A 19,628-nucleotide genomic window follows, 5' to 3' on the forward strand; every position below is an offset into this window, starting at 1 on the left:
AACCCCAAAAGCCAAACCCCCCAAAAAAAAATCAAGCAAAACCCAAAGCAACCAACCCAAAAAGCAAACCCCCCCCCCCCAAAAAAAAAAAAAAAAAAAAAAAAGAAGCAAAACCCAAAGCCAACAACCCAAAAAAAAAAAAAAAACACAACCCCAAACCCCAAGCAAACAACCCCAGAATCACAAAACCCCCCCCGGGGCCAGCAGGATGAAGGCGGAGGGGGGGTTTAGGGGGGTGGCCGCTCCGTGCCCCAGCCCCGCCGGGCAGCAGCCGCCCGCCGGCCGCGGAGGAGGAGCCATGGCCGGGCTCCCCCCCTCCGGGCAGCGGCCCCGGGCCGGGCAGAGCAGGTGGAGGAGGCTCGGCGGGGCCGCGGCTCCCTCCCGGCCGGGCCGATGGAGGCTCTGAGCCAGCGCTGCCCCCTGCCCGCCGCCCAGGGCTGCCCCCGGCCGGGCCGCGGCACGGTGCTGCTGGTAAGTGGGAGCCCGGGCGGGGAGCGGGGGCAGCCGGAGCCCGGGGGTGCACGGAGGGGAAGGGGCGAAGGCGTTGACTCAAAGCGAGTTTTTGGGGTTGTTTCCACTCGTGCTGAGGGAGTCTGGAGGTTGCCACCAGCTGCGGTGTTGTTTGGGTCGGGTTTGGTTTGGTTTTGTTTTTCTTTTTTTACATATTTTTTTTTTTGTACAGTGTCTCGTCCAAGCTAGAGGCGTTTAGGGAAAGCCCTAACCTGGTGATTTTGGTCCCCGGAGCTGTTTGTGGTTCGCCAAAGCCAAAACAAATAAATCTTGCAAAAATCTTCGTCTCTGTAAACTCGGCTGTCATTGTGCCAATCAGTGCTTTTCAGTGAAATACAATCGCACGGTGGATTTGTCAGCTTTATTCGCTTTAACCCCTTGGCAGTCATGAGTCTATCTGGTTTAATCAGGTGGGAATCCTGAAGTTTCCACCCTTCACTTTTGTACCATCCCTCGGCAAATACAACTATTCTGAGAAAAAAAATCAAATAGTGCTGTAATCTTTCTTTCCAGAAAACAAATAACAACAAAACACCAACAAACAAAAAAACAAGCGGGTGCTCACTGTTATATTTCTATTCAATGCAAATGTTTAAGGGGATTTCCTCGTCACATGCACACACATCTTTCCAAGAAGATTACTGATTGCCATGCTGAACGGGTCAGATTTTTTTCCTAAGCAGAGAACATGATTACATCCTAATCTGGAAAAGTAGATACACCAGCATATCTCTGTCTGGCTTGTGACTCTCTGAGTGGGTTCTGGGATTTGTTGCGCAGTACTTGTAAAATGGCTTAGTGGAAAAAAAGAACACAAAAGAAGCTCTAAAAATTATTATGAGAAACCTTGTGATAATAAAGAGTATTGCCTCAAATGGATTGACAAAGAGGAGACAACTAATAAAGAGCATTGGTCATTTTGCAAACAGAAAAGACTTCCTGTCTTTGTGGTGACAAGAGAGATTTTTTTTTTTTTAATTCAATCTTGAAAGAAAAAATCTCTGACATTAGCCCTGTAATGCGAGTTTTTTCAGAGGGTGGAAATAAGGGGAAGAAAAAAAGAAAGTGTCTTCTTAGTCTGATCAAAACCTTTTCATCATTGTTGTTGACTAGGGGCCAGATGCTGTTTATTTAAAAAACAAGACAAGAGACAAAGAGAAGAGCAGCTGTGCAGCGACAGCGAGTGCTGCAACCCAGGGCGCAGGCACCCATCCTTTTGCTGTTACTCAGCACACCAAATTAACCTTGCTATTTCAGCAAGGCCCCAGCCAAGATAATTTATGTATTACATCTCTGTGTGACTGTGTCTGTGGCATGTGAGTAGAAAGAGCAGCCAAGGGGCTTGCCAGGAATGGGATGTGATGTACAGCAAAACAACTTGTTGCCCCTGTACTGGCAGTACACAGAAAGAGCAGTACTGTTTCTGCAGCCCTACAGGCTCTGGCTGTGTCAATTAGGATTTCTGTGCCTGAAAGGATTGAATTTGACTGTACTATTCTTATCTGTTAATTAAGATGAAATGAACTTTAAACCTACATTTAAGTCCTGCCCTCCCTTGCCTGCTATGCGAGGGCTGCATGATAGCCTGGGTGGACTGTGAAGCATCTGTCAGCAGAATGCAGTAATTGTTCTGGGTTTGCAGGAAAGGACTAAAGCTCTCCAGGGCCTGCACAGAATGTATTATCCAGACTCCCACCTCTCCTGGAAATACTGCTTTCCTCCTTCCACATCCCCAGCAAGGCTGAGGTTCTGTCCCCCCTCTTTCCCAGAGGACCCAATGTGCTTCACCCTGGACGTACAGCAAGCAGATGGCTGCGGGATGTGTCCTGAGCAGGAAAGTAGATGAGCCTGGTGTGGGAGCCAAGCCTCATGTGGTTCCCTTCTCACTCCTTTTTGAAACAGAACCACAGTTTAACAGAGGCAGCGTGGCACAGTATTAGATTGGCCCCATTGTAGGGGAATAAATCTCTCTGTGAGTATGTTTTCACTTAAATTTCAGTAAACATTACTGTAATGTTGAAAGAAAGAAGATTGGAGGCTTCTTTTGAGCCAGAGGTAAGGTAAATGCTTATTTTTTAGGAAATGCAACAATTTACTTTACACCAGCACTCATATTTTGCATTTTAGGTGATGACTCTGTCTTTACTGATGTATCCAGTGCTGAGAAGTCTTGCTCTCCAGATGCACGCTGCCGTCACTGGCAGCTACATCTCTGGGACCCACTCCATTGCCTTCATCAACTGTCTCAACGAGCAGATTGCCAAGGATATTGCAAGGTACAGAGAAATTTCCCCTGCTTGTCTGCTTGAATTATTCGAAAGTAGCTTTTTGTGGAATAAAGCTTTTCCTTGTCCCTTGAGAGGAGCTGCACTTCTCTGCTGGTTTAGGGGTTTCACATTTCTGCCCGAAAAGTGCTCCTTTTCTCCTATACTCCCTTTCATTTTCTCTCTCTGTATCACATATCCACTTAACAAGAGCTGTGCTTTCTAAAAGCAAGCTGATAATTACCTCTGAAGTCAGTGCTAAGTAACACATCAAGCTAATTCTTAATTTATTCCATTGCCTTTCATTTTCAAGATCAGTTTTAAAACCATGTCCCTAAATCTCTGGGTCCTCGGATGAAGCCCCAGCCCCGTGTTCTCTGATGTGCTATAACCTTCCTTTTTCTCTGAACAACACAGTTAACAAATTCCAGAATAAGTGTTTATGGAGAGCTATAAAGCACCATGCACTAACATAAAAATAAATAAAAGCAGAAGTGGTCCACAGAAAACACAGAGCAGGCACTTGTGAGATACCACCTGAAAGCCTGCATGCTGCTCACCAAACAAACTTCAAGGAATGAGGGCTTTACCTTGATTTTTTTTTCCCTCTTTCAATGTATCACATGCATTGCACGATGTTTTGCATGCAGTTTTTCCACATAGCCGTCAGTCCCTGACTCAATAGATGGTTTGTTCAAATTACTGAAACTGTGTTGACTGGCAAAATGTTTATGATGGACCATTAAGTTTCCTGCGACACCTCCTGTGAGCTGTTTTTCCTTCTGCGCTCCTGCTTGCCAAAAACTCTCCCCGTCTTCTGTAATAGCTGACCGTTCCCAAGCAGCCGTTCAGGAGCTGACCGGCTACTGAAAGGGATTTTGTGTCACCTTAAATACTTTAACTGTATTAAGAAATTCAACTAGAATTATATTTGTACTGCTGGATGTCTTCTGAAAAACGAGTAACTGTACGTGACTGCTGAAAAGATCCCTCAGTTCCTGAAAATGTTTAATCTTAACTCTTTTGCAAAAGTTTTCCACTCTTTGATCATTATCCTGCAGGGAAGGGAGAGGAAATAAATCACACCCCATTGCTGAGATTTATGTACTCTGGTTGCATTTTTACTGGTGGAGTAATTTTTCTTTTGTTCTGGAATTTGTAGGAATGAGTAACATTTGTAAAGGATGACACAGGGCTTCTACACTCATTTTCCCACCCACCTGTTTCCTGGTACTGTCATGTCTATTCTTCTTTCATGTTGCTCAGTGGAGGAGCAATTACTTTGAAGGATCAGACTGCAAGGAAATTGTCTGCTGGTTTTAAGGGAAAGTTCAGGGTTTGTGAAAACAGACTAACTATAGGTAAAATTCAGCACCTGGCTTGTTCATTTGCACCATCTCTAACCCAGTTTATCTGGATGAGATAACTTAAAATCCTCAGAAGAGAGCCCTAGCCCACCCAGGAGATCCAGCCTCTCCCCTGTGCCTGCTATGAGAAGTTGGCCCCTCTGGGCTGGATGGTGCAGCCTCTTGCATCTCACGTAGCTCATCTAACACCTGAGCAGCCTGTGAGCCTCTGGCTCTGCCTCAGACTTGTGTGTATCTTTTTTCTTGGCTTTTCTGCTTATTAATATTTCATCTGTCTCATTTCAGAGCCCATAGTTTAGTCAGGCAGGGACAAAGAAACACGCATTAAGTACCCAACCCAAAGATACCATCTATTATGCAGACGTTTTCCACAGACCACGTTCAGCTTCTTATAATGTTTCCCGTTACCATGGTGGCTGCTCGTTTCCGCTCAGCTTGCTGGAACAAAGTTCAAGATATCGGTTAAGATCACCATTTATTGGGGCAAAGCAGAAGTAATTAGGAGGCACTCACCCAAATCGAAAAGGCTCCTGCGCTCAAGTGGCTTGGAAGTTGCAGATGGCAAAACAAAGTGATTTGCGCCATGTGTCTGACATGATAAGCGCAGCGGGGATATCTCCCTGTGTGCTGCTGCAGTTTGTTGGTCCACAGATTAACTCAAGATGCTTTACAAGCATTAAATGACTCGTGCTGGCTACACGTGGTTAGAGCAAACAGCCTGGGCCTGCGGGGACAGCTGTCCTCCTCTGCAGCCCCTTGGTAGAGGGACACCCAGCTCCGCCGCCTTGCCGAGCTTTAACATTAAATCCAAGGCGTAATTACAGTTCAGGCTGTCTTTTTGAAAGCTAAGATTTCTTATACTTTGTTTTGCCATCACCTTCAGCCTGTATCATAACCTGGGTGTAAGGATTGAAGCAGCACTTAAACAGAATGGGTTCGATTCTTTAGCTCAATAAGGGTTAATTTTTGCAGGGTGTTGAATCGAGCCTTCCCATATCTAATAACTGTCATCTTCTCTGCACTTCAAGATCATTCAATAGTTCAGCGTTTGCACTGTTCAAGCCCTCTGTACAGAACAGTTCCCAGCAAGGCCAGTGTTAAAGAAAGGTGAAAGCACCAGCACAGAGCCTGTAAGAGGCGCCTGCAGGAGGGACGAGGCTGCCACCGCTGACAGAAGGGCCCAGACATTGTTGTGGTCAGCAAATACAACGTTTGACCTAGTTCTTCCAAAATTCCACCCTGAGTTTGCTTCAATACTATTTAATCACTCAAATACCACTTCTGCTGGCAGACCAAGCAGCTCTGCAATAACAAATCAGCCCACAACTAAAGGAGGAAGCACGGAGGAAGGAGTTTATTTAGGCTTCGGATTTCTAGGACATTTTGGGTAGAAAACTCTTGATGTTGTTAAATTAACAAGTTCCACATTTAGTTCGCTCTGCGAGGAAGAAGCACAGCTTGATATATATACGTAGCTGGGAGAAAAACCCCTCAGCTTCCATCCCAGCCCCGGCTGTCACGGCCGGGGGCAGGCACTAACTCCCTCCTGTTTCACCCAGGGGCATCATGGACAAGAGACTGGCTGCCTACGTGAACATCCTGCCGAAGAGCTCAGCCTTGTAAGTTGGGCTGGGGATTCCCAAAGGAGGAGGCAACCCTGGGCTGCTGGGGAGGAGGACGAGGAAGAGGGCCCCTGAGGCTCCCAGGGCATGGAAGCACATGTTCTGGTGGTTGTTGGGGGTGGCTGAGATGATCCTCACCCGTGCAGAGTGCACTGAGCTTATTAAGGAGCACAGATGCTCTGACTGCCAGCAGGGACCATTTATTTCTTGGTTACTTAGCTACAGAGATCTAGCAGGGTGATTTGTGGTCCTGAGGATGCAGCTCCTGTTTGTAGACAACCTAAAAAGAAGCTAGGATAGGGACCGTAAAGGCTTTTGCAGTATTAAGCAGCACCTTCAGGAAGGAAGAACGTATCTTTTACCTCAGAATAAAGCCAGCCAGGCACCGTAGGTATCCCCAGCCATCCCTGCAAAGGGATTGCCCTTGTTTTAGAGAGGTTAAGGAGCAAAGCCCCAAAACAGCCAGTAGGAGCACTCTTGATCTGGCCCTGCTGGACAAAGGGAGCCAGATGCCCACATCGCAGTCCCTGGCTCCAGTCCCAGCCCCTCACCTTGCCTTGTCCTGCTGCCCCCAGCAACCTTAACCTGGCACAGCAAGGGTGGCTCAGTCACAAGGACAGCAGATTTTTAGGGGATATGTGCAGATAGCACCAAGCAGGGAAACTGAACCCCCCAGGGGGATCAGCATGGCTGCACCTATAGCTGTATTCACTGATTATTCTTCTCTTTTAAATACAGGTATTTCTGGAAAGGGGAACTGGAAGAATCCACAGAAATACTGCTGGTAAGTGACAATTCCTTATCTCATAAAAAACAACAACAACAACAACAATAAACATCCTAGAGAGCCCAAGCCAAAAGCCAAAAAGAGCTACAGGGTGTTTTGGGGAGGGTGGCACCAATCTGCCTGAGATTTGGGATTGCTCTTAGGGATCCCAATCACCCCACTGTGGGTATGGCAAGGGGAAGCAGCTTGGGTCAGCCCCTTGGCCTGGTGCACAGGGGCAGACCCAGGGCAGAGACCAGGGTTGCTCCTGTCCCACTGCCAGAGCTGGCCAGATGCAGTGAGGCTGTATATGTGCAATTGCTCCCTCCCTTTATTTCTCCCTTTTAATTTTTTTTTTTCTCTTATTCTCTGCAGTTAGTGAAAACAAGGACATCCAAAATAGGTGAATTGTCCAACTACATCAGGTGAGGCTCTGGCTGCGGGGAGCACAGGGTTTCCATCCAAGGTACACTGCCAGCTCATGCTCAGGGTTTGGGATTCAGGCTCCCTGAGCCAGGTCCTACCTAGAAGGGTTTCAAGTGCTGCAGGATGTACCCTGTGAGCCCTAAAAACCCAGACACTGCATCAGCTCAGAACGGGTTTGCAGGAGTATCAGCTACTGGGCTCCAACCAAGCTTCTGCTCACGCAGGTCACTGCCCGGCTGCCTCCCGGCAGGCTTCCTGCCCTCCCCAGCACCAAGCGCTGAGCACAGCCATGGCCCCTGGCAGTCAGCTGTTGGCTGTGGTAAACCCCAAACTCAAAGCAAAATTCTCACATGGCAAAAAGGAGAGGCGAGTGCTTTGAAGTTGGTGGGGCGCGTGGGGCACGGCTGACACGCGCCGCTGCGAGCAGAGACCTCTGCTTCCTGCGCCTGCGAGCCGGCGCGGGGCTGTTCCTGCCGCGGGGATGGGTCCGTTACTCTGTTCTCTGCATCTGGTTCCACTTCAGATCCATCCATCCCTTTGAAATTCCCGAAGTCATCAGCCTGCCTATTGACCAAGGAAACCCTCTCTACCTCAAATGGATAGAAGAAAACGTCCCACGGGATTAAAGAAAGAGTGCAGAAACCAGCCTGTTTTCGGGGAGATGCGACAAAATGTGCTTTGTCCCACTGGTGTCCCTGTGCAGACACACGCAGGGAGGCAGCTTGTATCCCTGTGGGTTTGCTACGGCACAGAAGCTTGGGACTGGGAGTTTTATTTGCACTTGAAATGTCCCCTCCTTGGCCTGACACTGTGCTGCAGGGAGCATCGAGCCTGGAGGCAGCAGGGAAGGGCACTAAGGGGCCGCAGTGTTGCAGCCACGGATACCCAGAGGTGCTCACATCAAGACCCCACGGCACCCGGGGATATTTCAGGCCCCCAGCAGCCAGGTGGTGGCCGTGGCCTGGCAGCCCCCAGGCGTCCTGCAGCCGGCGCCTGAGACCCTTGCCTGGCTCTGCTGCAGCAGCTGTCACAGCATCTGCACCGCTCTGCCTCCCGCTTCCCCAGCCCGCAGGCAGCAGGATGTGGCCAGGCACCCCGCAAGGCACTGGCTCACACCCTCTCCTGCTGTCATCCAGCCTGCTGGCTCATCTGACAAAATCCAAGCAAAGAGCAAACTTGAGCAGAGGCTGCAGGCACTTGCCAGGAGCCCCAGTGAGCGCACACACTGACAGTGCCCTTCCTGCTGAGCCAGGCTGAGCCGCTGCCAGATCAGGGAACCCGGGTGCCAGCTGGAGCAGGGCATTGCCCAGCTGCAGGGGCTGCGTCCCCCACCTGTGCCTGGATGGTTGCTTTCCACCCAGGCCAAGTTCAGCCTTGTAAAAAGATGCTCACGTAGCGTAATTGGATGTAACTTAACAACCAATACCAAGTCAGTTATGTGACAGCGAAAGGAATAAACGGGAGTGTTCCTACCTGCACAGATGCATGAGTTGTTGCAGTTTGCGGGTGTAGCATCCACAGTGAGCAGGGCAGGAGGGTCCCTTGGGGCTCTGCAGCAATTCCCTGCAGCCTGATGCCAGGTGATGCTCTGCTGGCTCTGACCTGCTCATCTCAGGTGGTGGAAAAGTGATACAGGGAGCCTTGCAGGTGTTGGGCCACAGATTTGCATGGCCCCATCAGCTATCGGGGTAGCAGGTGCAGGAAAGAAGTTGACAGGGAAAATGGTCTGAGCTCTGAGAGCTGGAAACTTCCCAGTGCTAAGTCAGAAGTGGCAGGATCCCAGCTGGGTACTTTGTCTGGCAAAAAAAGAGCAGAGCACATGAAGAAAGCAGCAGCACTGACCCCCAGCCCCCAGCTGCCCTAACTCAGTAATCCTGGTACCACAAAGAACCAGTGATGTTAAAAAAAAGACTTTTTAATTGTACATCAGACATATTAATTACAACTTGGATATAACAAGAGTTGGTTATTACAAGCAGCAACCTGAAATCATAAATCTTTAGAAGGTGCACAGAGTCATTATAATATCTATTACAACTAATGCAAAATATATTCTGGAACAAAAATATTTTTAAAGGCTCCACATTCAGTTCTCTGCGAGAGGAGAGGGAGAGGAGGAGCTGCTGAGCTGGGGCCACCACAGCATGGATGCACCCATGTGTGCAATGTCCCCTTGGCATATCCCATGGGAATAAACCTGCTTGGCCTTGGGATGGCTCTTGGCAGCCCCCAGCCCCTCCCCAGGGCAGCAACTCGGACAATAATAAGGGCTTCATAGGCACTCGTGAAAGGGAAATACTGTAAGTGCTCCTCCGGCAACCAACGCTGGCAGGATAGGGAGGGACCTGGCTGAGCTGCACCGTCCCTGCCAGGCATGAGGGGCTTAGCAGTGATGCCTCTCAAGACGAGGGGCTCCCCAGAAGCATATCCCAGCCCAGAGAGCTGGGATGCAGACCTCGATGGTGCCAGCATCATCTCCCAAAGCTCACCTGACCCTGCTCGGCTCAAACCATCCCGTGGCTGGAGCTGGGCAGAGCCTCGTCTCCCAGCCACACGCTGCACCAGCAGCTTCTCTACCAAGCAGAATGCCAGGTAACTCATCAGAAGGGAATTAAAAGGCTTTTACTTGCTGTGCTGAGTATTCAGGCTCAGAGCACAGCTGCTGAAGCACCTCACACCCGGCCTGAGACATGCAGGCACCTCCCCATCCAACCGCCAGCCTCCCGTACCACCTTGCTGTGGCAATAGCTGAAGCAGCAATCTATTTTCCAGGACTACGCTTTGGCCTCTGGTTTGCAAACATCACCTGCTCTCCAGTGCTGGTCACAACCGTGGATATTCACCTTTACTGGAGGTGAAGCAGCAGGACACCTCGCGCCCCATGCCTCACCTCACTCTGCATCTTTACAGTGCACCACCCAGCCACATGGCGAGCAGTTTAGGTAACACTTCTTCAATAAAACAACCTTTTAGATTCATCCTCCGGCTGGTAGATCACAAAAGCACCCATACAAACAATGATGCTACAAGGACAGGGCGTGCAGACAGAGCAGGACCACACGGCTCACCCACACCGTGGGGCAAACACAGTGGTGAGGGGGGGAGAGAGGAGAGCAACATTAAATACACATAAAAATATCTTAGAAAAAAATCTAACAGGTATGTCTGATATTAGATTTTTTTTTTTTTTAAAAAGACAACAGTTTGCTCCTGAACATGACAGTATTGCTTTAGACAAGAAGGGGGTGCTCATTCTCTGTCAGTAGAGACCCACGTTGCAAGAACCGACCCCACACCAGTAACAGCGTGTGGGGGGAGTGCCCCAGTGCTGCCTCCCCTCCTCTTCTCTTCTGCCTTTTTGGTTTGGCTGCTGGTTTGGCACCTGCAGGACAGGGTTTCCTGCAGCAGTAAAGGCCTCGGGCTCCAGTCCGGGTGGTGCCCGCTGTGGTTTAAGGCAAGTGCGTGTGTTTTGGCTGATCAGTTCCAAGACGTGATTGTCAGGCCAGGGAAACGCAGCAGCCGCAGTGCCATGCAGGGTACAAGCCGCAGAATGAGGGCCGCCACGCATGTCTGCAGACACAAGGCACCTTCCCCTCACTTAGAACAAACCACATTCCTCAAACGAGTGGATTCACGATGAGAAGGAAAACCCCAAGCAACAGCTGCCACGAGAGTCGCCCACCATTTCCCGGGGGCGCAGAGACAGGCCGTCGGGCTCCTCAGCATGACAGTGGAGGTGGTTGGTGCTTGGCACCCAGACCCCCTCAAAGCTGCTGTTTAAGGCATGGATGTGGCAACACTGGGATGCACTGGGAGGCCCAAGAAGCCTGCCTGCATGACAGACAGCCCCAGGGCAGCACCCCTGTGCCAGGAAAGACCAGAGCCGCTCACCGCTCCCCCGCCGCTGCAGCGGTGCCTCTGGCTTGGCCAGAGGCTGAAGCAGGAAAGCGTCTCTCTTCGCGTATAAACGGCCAATAAAGTAAAAATTGTCAATGAAATACAATAATAAGGCTGCAGGTTTCACCCCACAGCATGGGGGCAGGTTTGGATGCTGCCTGCACCCCTCATGGCTCCAGGCAGCCGGGACCCTAAACACGGGGGGCTCTGAGCCCACCCTGGCCATGGTGGTGCCAGTGCCGCCTCCTCTGCAGTGCACCAGGGGTTTCACCATGCCCCACACCTCCAATGTTCACTCCGGGAGTGGAATCGGGGCCGGGGGGCTCAGTAGGGGGTCGTGCCTTCCCATTCCACCAGGTACTGGACCTTGCCCTCCAGCGTCACCCGCCGCGCCAGCACCTGGTACTTCTCGCCGCAGACCAGCCGGCCAGCTGCCCCGAAGTAGCTGCTGATGGACGACTTGAGGTGCGAGAGCGAGGAGTCGTCCTCGCTGATGCTCTCGAAGGTGTGGCTGTCGATGCCATCGTCCGGCCGCTCGGGGCCACAGGCCGCCTCGCTGCCCTCGGGGGTGCCCCCGGTCGGGCGCCCGCCTGCCTCCCCTCCTCGACGCTTCGCCCCCGCCGAGGCGTAGGCTGGCACGGCCAGCTTGCGTTTGCGGCTGCCCACCGTCCTCCGGCTGCAAGAGAGGGGCACAGGGCAGGGGATGAGGGTGTCAGAGTGTTTCAGAAGAAGAGATGGCAGCCCCTTGCTCCCCTCTCCCTCAGTTGTGCCACTGGGACCCCACTGGAAAGGGGGTGAAGCGGGCACAGCCCTCACCTGGACTCGTAGGAGAGGCTGGTGGTGGCAGAGCCTGAGGTGCTGGCGGCATCCGTGGAGTCCACGTCCGAAAGGAAGGTCTGTCCCGAGCTGGCGCTGGGGAGGGGAGGCAGCGTCGGCCCCAGCACCGACCCCACAGAGGGGAAGGCTCCTGCAGGGGACCCAGCTGGGGTCTCCATGCCCGGGCTTCAAGCCTGGCTCGGCGGCACTCACCTCTTCAGGCTCTGAATTTCATCCAGTGTGAAGTCAAAGATGCTGGCCAGGTGATGGTTCGTGCTCCAGGCGGAGGTGAAGTCACTCTGCACCGTGAAAACAAGCACCCTCAATATGGCCCAGGACCCGGGCTCAGCACCCTCTGCCCAGCCTCTAGCACATCCCCTCCCACAGCCCTACAGCACCCGGTGGGCTTCACACAGCCCCAGGATGAGGGATGGGGCTCTCCCCACCCAGGGACAGGCATCGCAGGACTCACGCTGGGGATGGCATCCTCCAGCAGGAACTTGGCCCGCTTCCGCCGCGCTGCTCGCCGCTTCTGCTGCTGGAGCTGCCGCGGCAGCAGGCTGCAAGGCAAGAGGGGAGTGAGGCTGTGGGACCGTGACGCTGGGGGTCCCGGGCGCCTTTCATCGCTCACCTCTCTTTGTGGACGTATTTGCCCTTTCCTTTCTTCTTCAGCTCGCAGGAGCCGCTCTCGCTCGCGCCCGGGGCTTTCTCCGGCAGCACCTTGCTGGGGGGGTTCGGCGGGACGCGGATTCGCAGGCGAAAGATGCATTTCTTCTTTTTGATTTCTTTCCCGCAGAGAAACCTGGGGAGGAGACAGCCCTCAGCCCGAGTGGGGACCGCGACAGGGTGGGCAGGAGCATCCTGCATCCCTCCTGGGCCCTGTTCCCCCCAGGCCATGCCCAGGGCTCACCTGCTCTTGTAGCTGTTGAGGGCGTTGAGCAGGTGGGGGCCTCGCTCAGACACGGGGGTGCCGGTGAGCTGTGGGGGCAGAGGAGAGGCCGGGCTCAGCGTTTTTGCAGCCGTTATGCAAAAACCGAACAGACGGGGGAACCCGCACGCCGGCTGCCTCGGCAGAAAGCGAGGGAAGCAAACCCACGCCGGCGGCGTAACAGAGTCCAACACGCCTCGCTTTTATCACAGCTCCCAGCTCCAGCCCTGACTGGGAAGCTTGTCAGGTACATCACAAACAGGAAAATCCCATCGCAAAGTCGATTAAGTGAGCTTGGAGCATGAGCTCCCCACGCCGAGTGCTGTGGGGATGAGCAGGGCTGCGGGCTCCTTCAGGTCCGTGCCATGAGACAGATTTTTGCAGAGATGCCCACACTCATTGGGGCAGGACCGCCAGCACCACGGCCTCACTGACACATGGACATGTCCTTTTCCATCCCTTGGTCACCCGTCACCTGCCAGCCAACATGCCTCAGCCTCACGAGCCCAGCCACCACAGGGAAGGCCCCGTTCCCCTGACCATGACTTTGGGGACAGCCAGCCCTGACTTTCCGCCCCATCAGCGGCTCTCCCTCGTGTTGCTGCCCCCCAGCCCGGCCCAAGCACGGGCATTTACCTTTCCGAGCTGCAGAGGGTCCCAGTGGTGGTTCACGAAGGCCAGGATCTCCTCAAAGTCGAAGTACTTCTTCTTGCTTTGCACACCCAGGTTGTAGAGGGCGAGATGGACGACGTCCACCCTGTGGGAGCAACCGAGGCCAGGGGTCAGCAGCCCACTCCCGACGTTTCGGGACCACAGTTGTGGGAAGCGTGATGGCCCAGAGCACAGCACCCCTGTGCCTCAGGGATGAGGACATTCCCAAGCACGTTCCCTGAGGCCAGGAGCTCAAGGACGTGCTGCTCCCAGGACAAACACCCAGATTTTTGGTGTTTTAATAAGCTCCAGCCACGCACTCTTGCTGCCGTTAAGTACAGGAGCAGGATGGCTCTCACTCACATGAAGACAGACTGTTTACAAAACCGCCTCCCCTGTGGGACTTTACACTTGCGTCTCCAAAAATGAAAGCCAAGCAACATATCCTGGAGGATTTCCCTTATCCCTCACCTAGCCTGCTCCCCTGCATCGCTCCCTGCAGCATCCCCACAGCCCGTTCACACCACCAACGCATCCGCAAGGAAAAGCTGGGCTGCTGGCACCATCAGTACTTTTTATAAAGCGCTTTTGGACCACCAAGGTGCACCATAAGGTACCATATCAGCTTGGTATTTAATCACAAAATTTGATGACGCGTCCCCTAATTGCTTTTTGCAATTATCTTCTGGCAAACGTGTGCTTTGGCTCCCAGACAACACAGCAGGTTTGGAGCACGCTGTGTGGGAGATGCTCCATGACCTCGCACTGCTGAAACCCGGCGTTGGGGTTGGCCCAAAGGCGAGGGTTTGGCAGCATAGGGCACCAGTGAGCCCTGTGCCCCACAGCCACCCCACAGCGGGGACCCCAGAGCACCAAAAAGAAGCCGGGGCTTTTCCTTACCATCTCAAGGGCAGGCGCTTGATGTATTCAGGTCCCTGGTTGCACACCGAGCAGAAAAACACATAGAACCTGGAAAACAGCAGGGATGGAGCACGTAAGGAGCGGTGGCATCGTCCCCGCACGGATGGGGGCCTAGGGATGGGTGGTGCTGGGTGCTGAGGGTGACTGTGACCAGGAGGAACAGGACTTGAGGGATGGGGCCACCCCTTCTCCCCCCGCCCCAGCATGGGGCTGCAGCAGCACCCGCCTTAGTGCCGCAACCGTCTGGGGGAGATGCAGATGGGACCCCGGGACCCCAGGACGTACCGGTCTCCGAACATCATGGGGTCGCTGAGGCACTGGGTGCAGGCTTCGTGGAACCACTGCCGGCAGCGGTAGCACTGCAGCATCTTCAGGTACCACCTGGGGAGGGAGAGGAGCTGGGTGACAGCGAGGGCAGCACAAGTGGCAGCCACCACCCCGGCGTCCCCAGCCAGGGGGCTGAAGTCTGGCCCCGGCTGGCATTGTCTGCAGCCAGAGGGGTGGAGGCAAACGGTGCCTCCTGATCACAGACACAGGGTGGGCAGCCTCAGGGAATGGTCCCCCAGCTGGGGACTTCTCTCTCAGAGGAAAAATCCCCACCCTGACCCCATCTGGGTGTCGCAAATGTTTTTGCACATTAAACTTTGTGGGACAGCCCTCCCGGCAGGCAGGGTGCTTACTCGCCGGGGCCCCCGCAGTAGCAGTAGCACTGCTGCTGGTTGGTCCGGTGCGGGGAGTCCCACTCCAGCAGGTCGGGGTTGTAGGACAGCACCATCTTGACGGCTTGCAGCGTCTTGGCGATGGCTCCCTTCTTCAGGGCACCCCCCTTCTGCAGGACCGAGCGGGATGGGGGTCAGCACGGCCACCTGGGGGGGCTGCATCCTGCACTGCCACACCAAGAGCGGGCAGCACCCCCAGCCAGCACCCCCGGCAGCCCCACTCACCCGCACGGCCAGGGCGAATATACAGCGGCGACAGAACCACGGTGTCCCCAGCGGGCCCTCACCGCCACTCGCCACCGGGACGTGGCACTGCTGGTGATAACCTACGGGAGGGCTCAGCATCAGCACCGCCGGGCTGGCTGGGCCCACGGTGCATGGGATGCAGCAGAAGCAGGGTGATGTGCCCGCACTCACCCAGCCCGCACTTCCCGCAGATGAGGATTTCGTTCCTAGGCCCTGAAGTCTTCCCCAGGCAGACGTTGCACTTGGGCTCCTCCCCGGGGACGCCGGCTGTGGAATAAGGATGGCAGGGTCAGAGATATGCAGGGCACAGCCACATCCCTGCACAACTGCCTGTGGCACTCAGGCTCCTGTGCCCCACATTGCTCCAAAACTGGCTGGGGGTGCAGGGAAGGGGATGCCGGCAGCAGGGGAGGATGGGGCAGCACTCACCATGCTGGATGTCCTTCCAGAGGACCCAGTACTTGGAGTTGTCCTCAAACGTCACGAGGCAGCTCTGCTTGGAGCCGCTCACCTGCGGGAACAGAGTGGGGAGAATCGGTGAGCCTCCACTCCCATTTCCAACACTTTCCTGTTTTCTCCTGACTGAGAGCTGCGGGAAGGCAGGTTTTGGGGGTGATACCCAGGGGACGTCAACCCAAAAATCCCCAATGACCAAAGACACAGTGCAGCACAGGCCAGCACCCATGCGAGCCACCCCAGGGCACGGCGCTTGCACCAGCTACTCTTTGGATGCCCACTTTCCCTCCTGGGCACCCGCTTTCCCCTTCTGAGGACCCCCTTTTACCCTTTTGATCTTTCCGAGGTAGTAGAGCCCATCGGTCCAGCGGCACAGCACGTACTGCCCCTCCGTCAGCTTGACCATGAGCTCCCTGCAGCTGCCCCCCCTCCGCGCGGAGGTGGCGGCCGGCGCTTGCTGGACACGGCCAGCGGCCGCGTAGACATCGCGGATGATGGGGTTCAGCTTGCTGTTCTCCATGAGCAGAGCCTAGGGGGGGGGACACGCAGCCGCTCGTCACCGCGCCGTCATGCGAGAAACCCACCGGCTGGGCAAGGTGCTCGGCCCCACGGGGGGCTCTGCCCGTGGGCACCGAGCCTGTGGATAGCTCAGCCCCTGCAGTGAGTGCTCGGAGCCCACAGAGCCAACGGGGATGAGCTGGGCTCAGCCACGGGTAATTTCTGTGAAATCAGCCGGAGCAGCCTCAGTCCTCGCCACTGCCCAGCAGGGGTAAAGGGACCCCGACCGCCCCCAGCCCCGAGCTGCTCCGTGAGCGCAGCCCGTCCTGCAGAGGGTGCCTTTGGGGGATCTGCAGCTTTAAACTTAACGTGAATTTTTACTTGACGGTCGCCTTGCAGTTTTACAAGCTCCCCAAGCCGGAGGAGGGGGGGGAGCCGGGAGCCCCAACCTGCGAGTGAAACCCAGCGGCCGGGCTTCGCTCCCCGCAAAGATTTGGAGCAAAAAAAGAGGCAAAAAGGCTGCGCCCGGCAGCTGCGCCTCCCTGCAGCTCCCCTCGCACCGCTCTGAGCCACCCCTAAACCAGCCCCAAGCCTCTTCCCCCCCCTTTCCCTCCCTCCCTTCCCCGGGGGTGCGGTCCCGGTGCCACCCGTTCAGCGCCGGCAGCGGCCGAGCCGCGGGGACCCCCCCGGGGGCCGGAGCTGCCCCCGCCCGCCCGCCGCCGCCGCCGCGTGTCAGCGCCCAACCGGGGGGGTCCCGAGCTGCGCCCCCAGCCCCAGCTCCAACCCAACGCGGGGCCGTTTTCGGGGCCGCCCCGTCCGGTCCCCCCCCCCCCCCTTCTCCCCGTCGGGCTCCCCCAGCCCCGGCGGCACCTGCCGGGCGGCGGCGGGGAGCGGCGGGCGGCGGCGAGGAGCCGCCATTGGCTCATTCAAAGGCGCTGCGGCGCCGTCGCGTCCCGTCCAGCCCCGTCCCGTCCCTCCCAGCCCCGTCCCGTCCCTCCCGCTCCCGTCCCGTCGCATCCCTCCCGCTCCCCCCGGATCCCTCCCGCATCCCTCCCGCTCCCACCGCCCCGTCGCCTTCCCTCCCCGCCGTGGGCTGCTCTCTCTCTCCCCCCACCCTCCCCACTTTATTCCGCAGCCGTGCCGAGCCGTGCCCTTACCGCTCGGTGCCGCGCCGCCCCTCTGCCGTCGGGCCGGGCCGGGCCGGGTCAGCGCCCGCCCGCCCGGGGGCCGCCGGGGCCGCAACGGGGAGCGGCGGCGTGCGGCGGGGGCAGGGCGCGGGGCGCCATCTTCCCGCGCTTCCCGCGGGCATTGACGTCCCAATTATGCAATTAGCGCGGGGCCGCCTCCGCCGCCGCCGCCTCCCAGGGCTCGGCTCGGCCTGGCACGGCTCGGCACGGCGCGGGGTGGCACTGGGCATCGTAGCCCGGCACGCTATGGCACAGCGCAGCGTGGCACGGCACGGCTCGGGCTGGCACGGTTCAGCACGGGAGGGTCGGCACTGCACGCCATAGCACGGCACGGCACGGCACACTATAGCACGGCACAGCATGGCACGGCTCAGCACAGCACGGCACAGCACGCTATAGCACGGCACACTGGCATTGCACAGCATGGCACGGCTCAGCACACCATGGCACAGCACACTATAGCACGGCACACTATGGCATTGCACAGCATGGCACGGCACGGCACACTATATAGCACGGCACACTATAGCACGGCACACTATAGCATGGCACGGCGCCCCCCCGCTGCAGGCAGCCCCCCCAGTGCACGCACAGCCCGTGGGGTGCCTGCAGCTGCCCCACGCAGATGCCACCCCTATCGTGTCCCCACTCCCCCTGCCCCTAACCGGGGCCCCTCTTGCTGGCACCCACCCGCCTGGGGGGCCCTGGGGCACCCCCAAAGCCCCCCGGGCAAGGGGTGGCCAGGGGTGCCCCCCGCGCTGCTCTGCCCGCGCCAGGGAACGACCCGTGCTGCCGGGATTCCCGGAACCGGGGGTCGCTTTTCTCTGAATCTCAGCAGAGAAAATCCATCACTGCAAAAATGCTTCGGCCGGTGCCAAGAAGGAGGCTGAAGGATTTGCTATTTGCCGGAGAGCGCTGCCAAAACAGAAATGTTTTCAGGCCTGCTCAGACAGCAGAGAAGCTGATTCCCGATTTAGGGTCGGAGCCAAGTGCGAGCGGAGTGGATCCGAATTTTATTGCTGTAATCAATGAGCTCTGCACAGTGCCGCAGGGCGGCTTCCCCACGCCGGGGCTCATTGCACACCTGCCAAAAGCTCCCCCCGCACATGAGCTGCTCCCCTACGCGTCACACACGGTGCTAAGATGCCTCCTGAAGGTCTCTGCACAATTCTGTCATCTTAGAGCTGGTTTTCTGCAGCTCAAACTTCCCCACAAACCACCGGCATCGCGCTGCGAGCACCTGGCCCAGCAGGCAGGCAGCACCGCCTGTGCGAACCTGAGGGGTTCCGCCACATGTGGGGCAGGGCAGGAGTGCTGGTGGCTGATTTCCAAAGTTTGAGCAGTAAACCTGTGTTGGCTCCCAAGTAAATATCCTGCCTGCAGCGCTGCAGGCCCCCAAGTGCCCAGGCGGTGAGCAATGTCAGAGCGCGGGGCAAGATGAAGCCCACGTTCATTTTAAAGCTCCTGGACATGGGTGCAGTGGCTAACGCGACCTCTGCAGTGCACCTGGGACCCTGCTCAGGGTTTCCCGAGAAGTGCAGAAATAGTCCAAATAGTCCTGGATTGTCCTCCTGGCGGCCAGGAACCACGCGGCACCATGTGCTGTGCCGTGCCGTGCCATGCCGTGCTGTGCCGTGCCATGCCGTGCCTACTCCCAATTGCCCAAGGCTGGGCCCATGTTTGCAGAGCTTTAGGCAGCCAAAAAAACTGGCAGCTCATTCTCCCTGCATGAAACACCATCCTGTGCCTTCACAGGGAACCTGACGCATCTTCAGAACAGCCCAACGACCAAACTCCGCGGTGAGTCATGGTGTGCTCGCCGTGAGTCACGGCAGGATTAAAATAACTCCTGCACCATAACCCTGCTCACGGACAAACACCGCTGCTCACCTCCCGGCAGTGCCTGGGGCTGGTTTGGATCAAAAGTGGCTGGGGTGGGACAGGGGGGCAGTGCCGTGCTGCCAGCCGCTCTCCTGGTGGTGCTCGGGCAGGGATCCTCTCATGAGCTCCTCAACCATCGTGGTTTATGCTCACAGCGTCCTGGAAATGCGGGCGGTGTGACAGCTGCATCAAGCCCTGGATCCCACTCACCCCGTTAATAAGTGGGGACAATGTCACCGAGCCCCCTCCAGCATGCAGCAGCTCCCTTCATCCTGGGAGAGGGCACCCCAAGCCCAGGGCCTGCCAGTGGAAAGAGCACGTTAACATTGCCTGGGAACAAAAGTCCCAAAGAACAGGAATGAAAGAGGAACCTGAGGTGGATGCTCTATTTCCAAACACCAATCCAGCCACATGTGGGCATCTCTCCTGGTTTCTCCATGGGGCCCTCTTCTGTGCTGTCCCCATCGAGCCCA

At 56.1% G+C, this 19,628-nt stretch overlaps 2 protein-coding genes across 4 annotated transcripts; one reads left to right on the forward strand and one right to left on the reverse strand.

Moving 5' to 3' along the window:
* Positions 1–164: 164 nt before the first annotated feature.
* Positions 165–10,141, forward strand: LOC309885521 (protein CutA homolog). Of its 2 annotated transcripts, XM_082775543.1 has the most exons (7): positions 165–471; positions 2,638–2,786; positions 5,701–5,760; positions 6,502–6,547; positions 6,905–6,954; positions 7,180–7,321; positions 7,479–10,141. In XM_082775543.1, exons 1-7 carry the CDS (start codon positions 394–396, stop codon positions 7,494–7,496), a joined length of 543 nt encoding a protein of 180 aa, XP_082631669.1. In that variant the 5' UTR covers positions 165–393; the 3' UTR covers positions 7,497–10,141. The 2 variants fall into 2 exon arrangements, with proteins under 2 accessions (XP_082631669.1, XP_082631670.1); XM_082775544.1 differs by lacking the exon at positions 7,180–7,321 and having other exon boundaries at positions 182–471.
* A 391-nt stretch (positions 10,142–10,532) lies between these two features.
* Positions 10,533–18,086, reverse strand: PHF19 (PHD finger protein 19). 2 transcript variants are annotated; one of them, XM_082776007.1, is made up of 15 exons: positions 17,965–18,086; positions 15,918–16,118; positions 15,563–15,644; positions 15,305–15,400; positions 15,113–15,213; positions 14,849–14,997; positions 14,454–14,549; positions 14,148–14,216; positions 13,233–13,353; positions 12,579–12,646; positions 12,300–12,470; positions 12,141–12,228; positions 11,882–11,967; positions 11,669–11,764; positions 10,533–11,528 (listed from the first exon to the last, which is right to left on the reverse strand). In XM_082776007.1, the coding sequence occupies exons 2-15, from the start codon at positions 16,107–16,109 to the stop codon at positions 11,177–11,179; spliced, it is 1,767 nt and encodes a 588-aa protein (XP_082632133.1). In that variant the 5' UTR covers positions 16,110–16,118; positions 17,965–18,086; the 3' UTR covers positions 10,533–11,176. The 2 variants fall into 2 exon arrangements, with proteins under 2 accessions (XP_082632133.1, XP_082632132.1); XM_082776006.1 differs by lacking the exon at positions 17,965–18,086 and adding an exon at positions 17,245–17,446.
* Positions 18,087–19,628: the final 1,542 nt, after the last annotated feature.

The sequence above is a fragment of the Aythya marila genome, assembly GCF_965140915.1.
Source record: "Aythya marila genome assembly, chromosome: 19".
In the NCBI taxonomy this organism is placed as follows: domain Eukaryota; kingdom Metazoa; phylum Chordata; class Aves; order Anseriformes; family Anatidae; genus Aythya; species Aythya marila.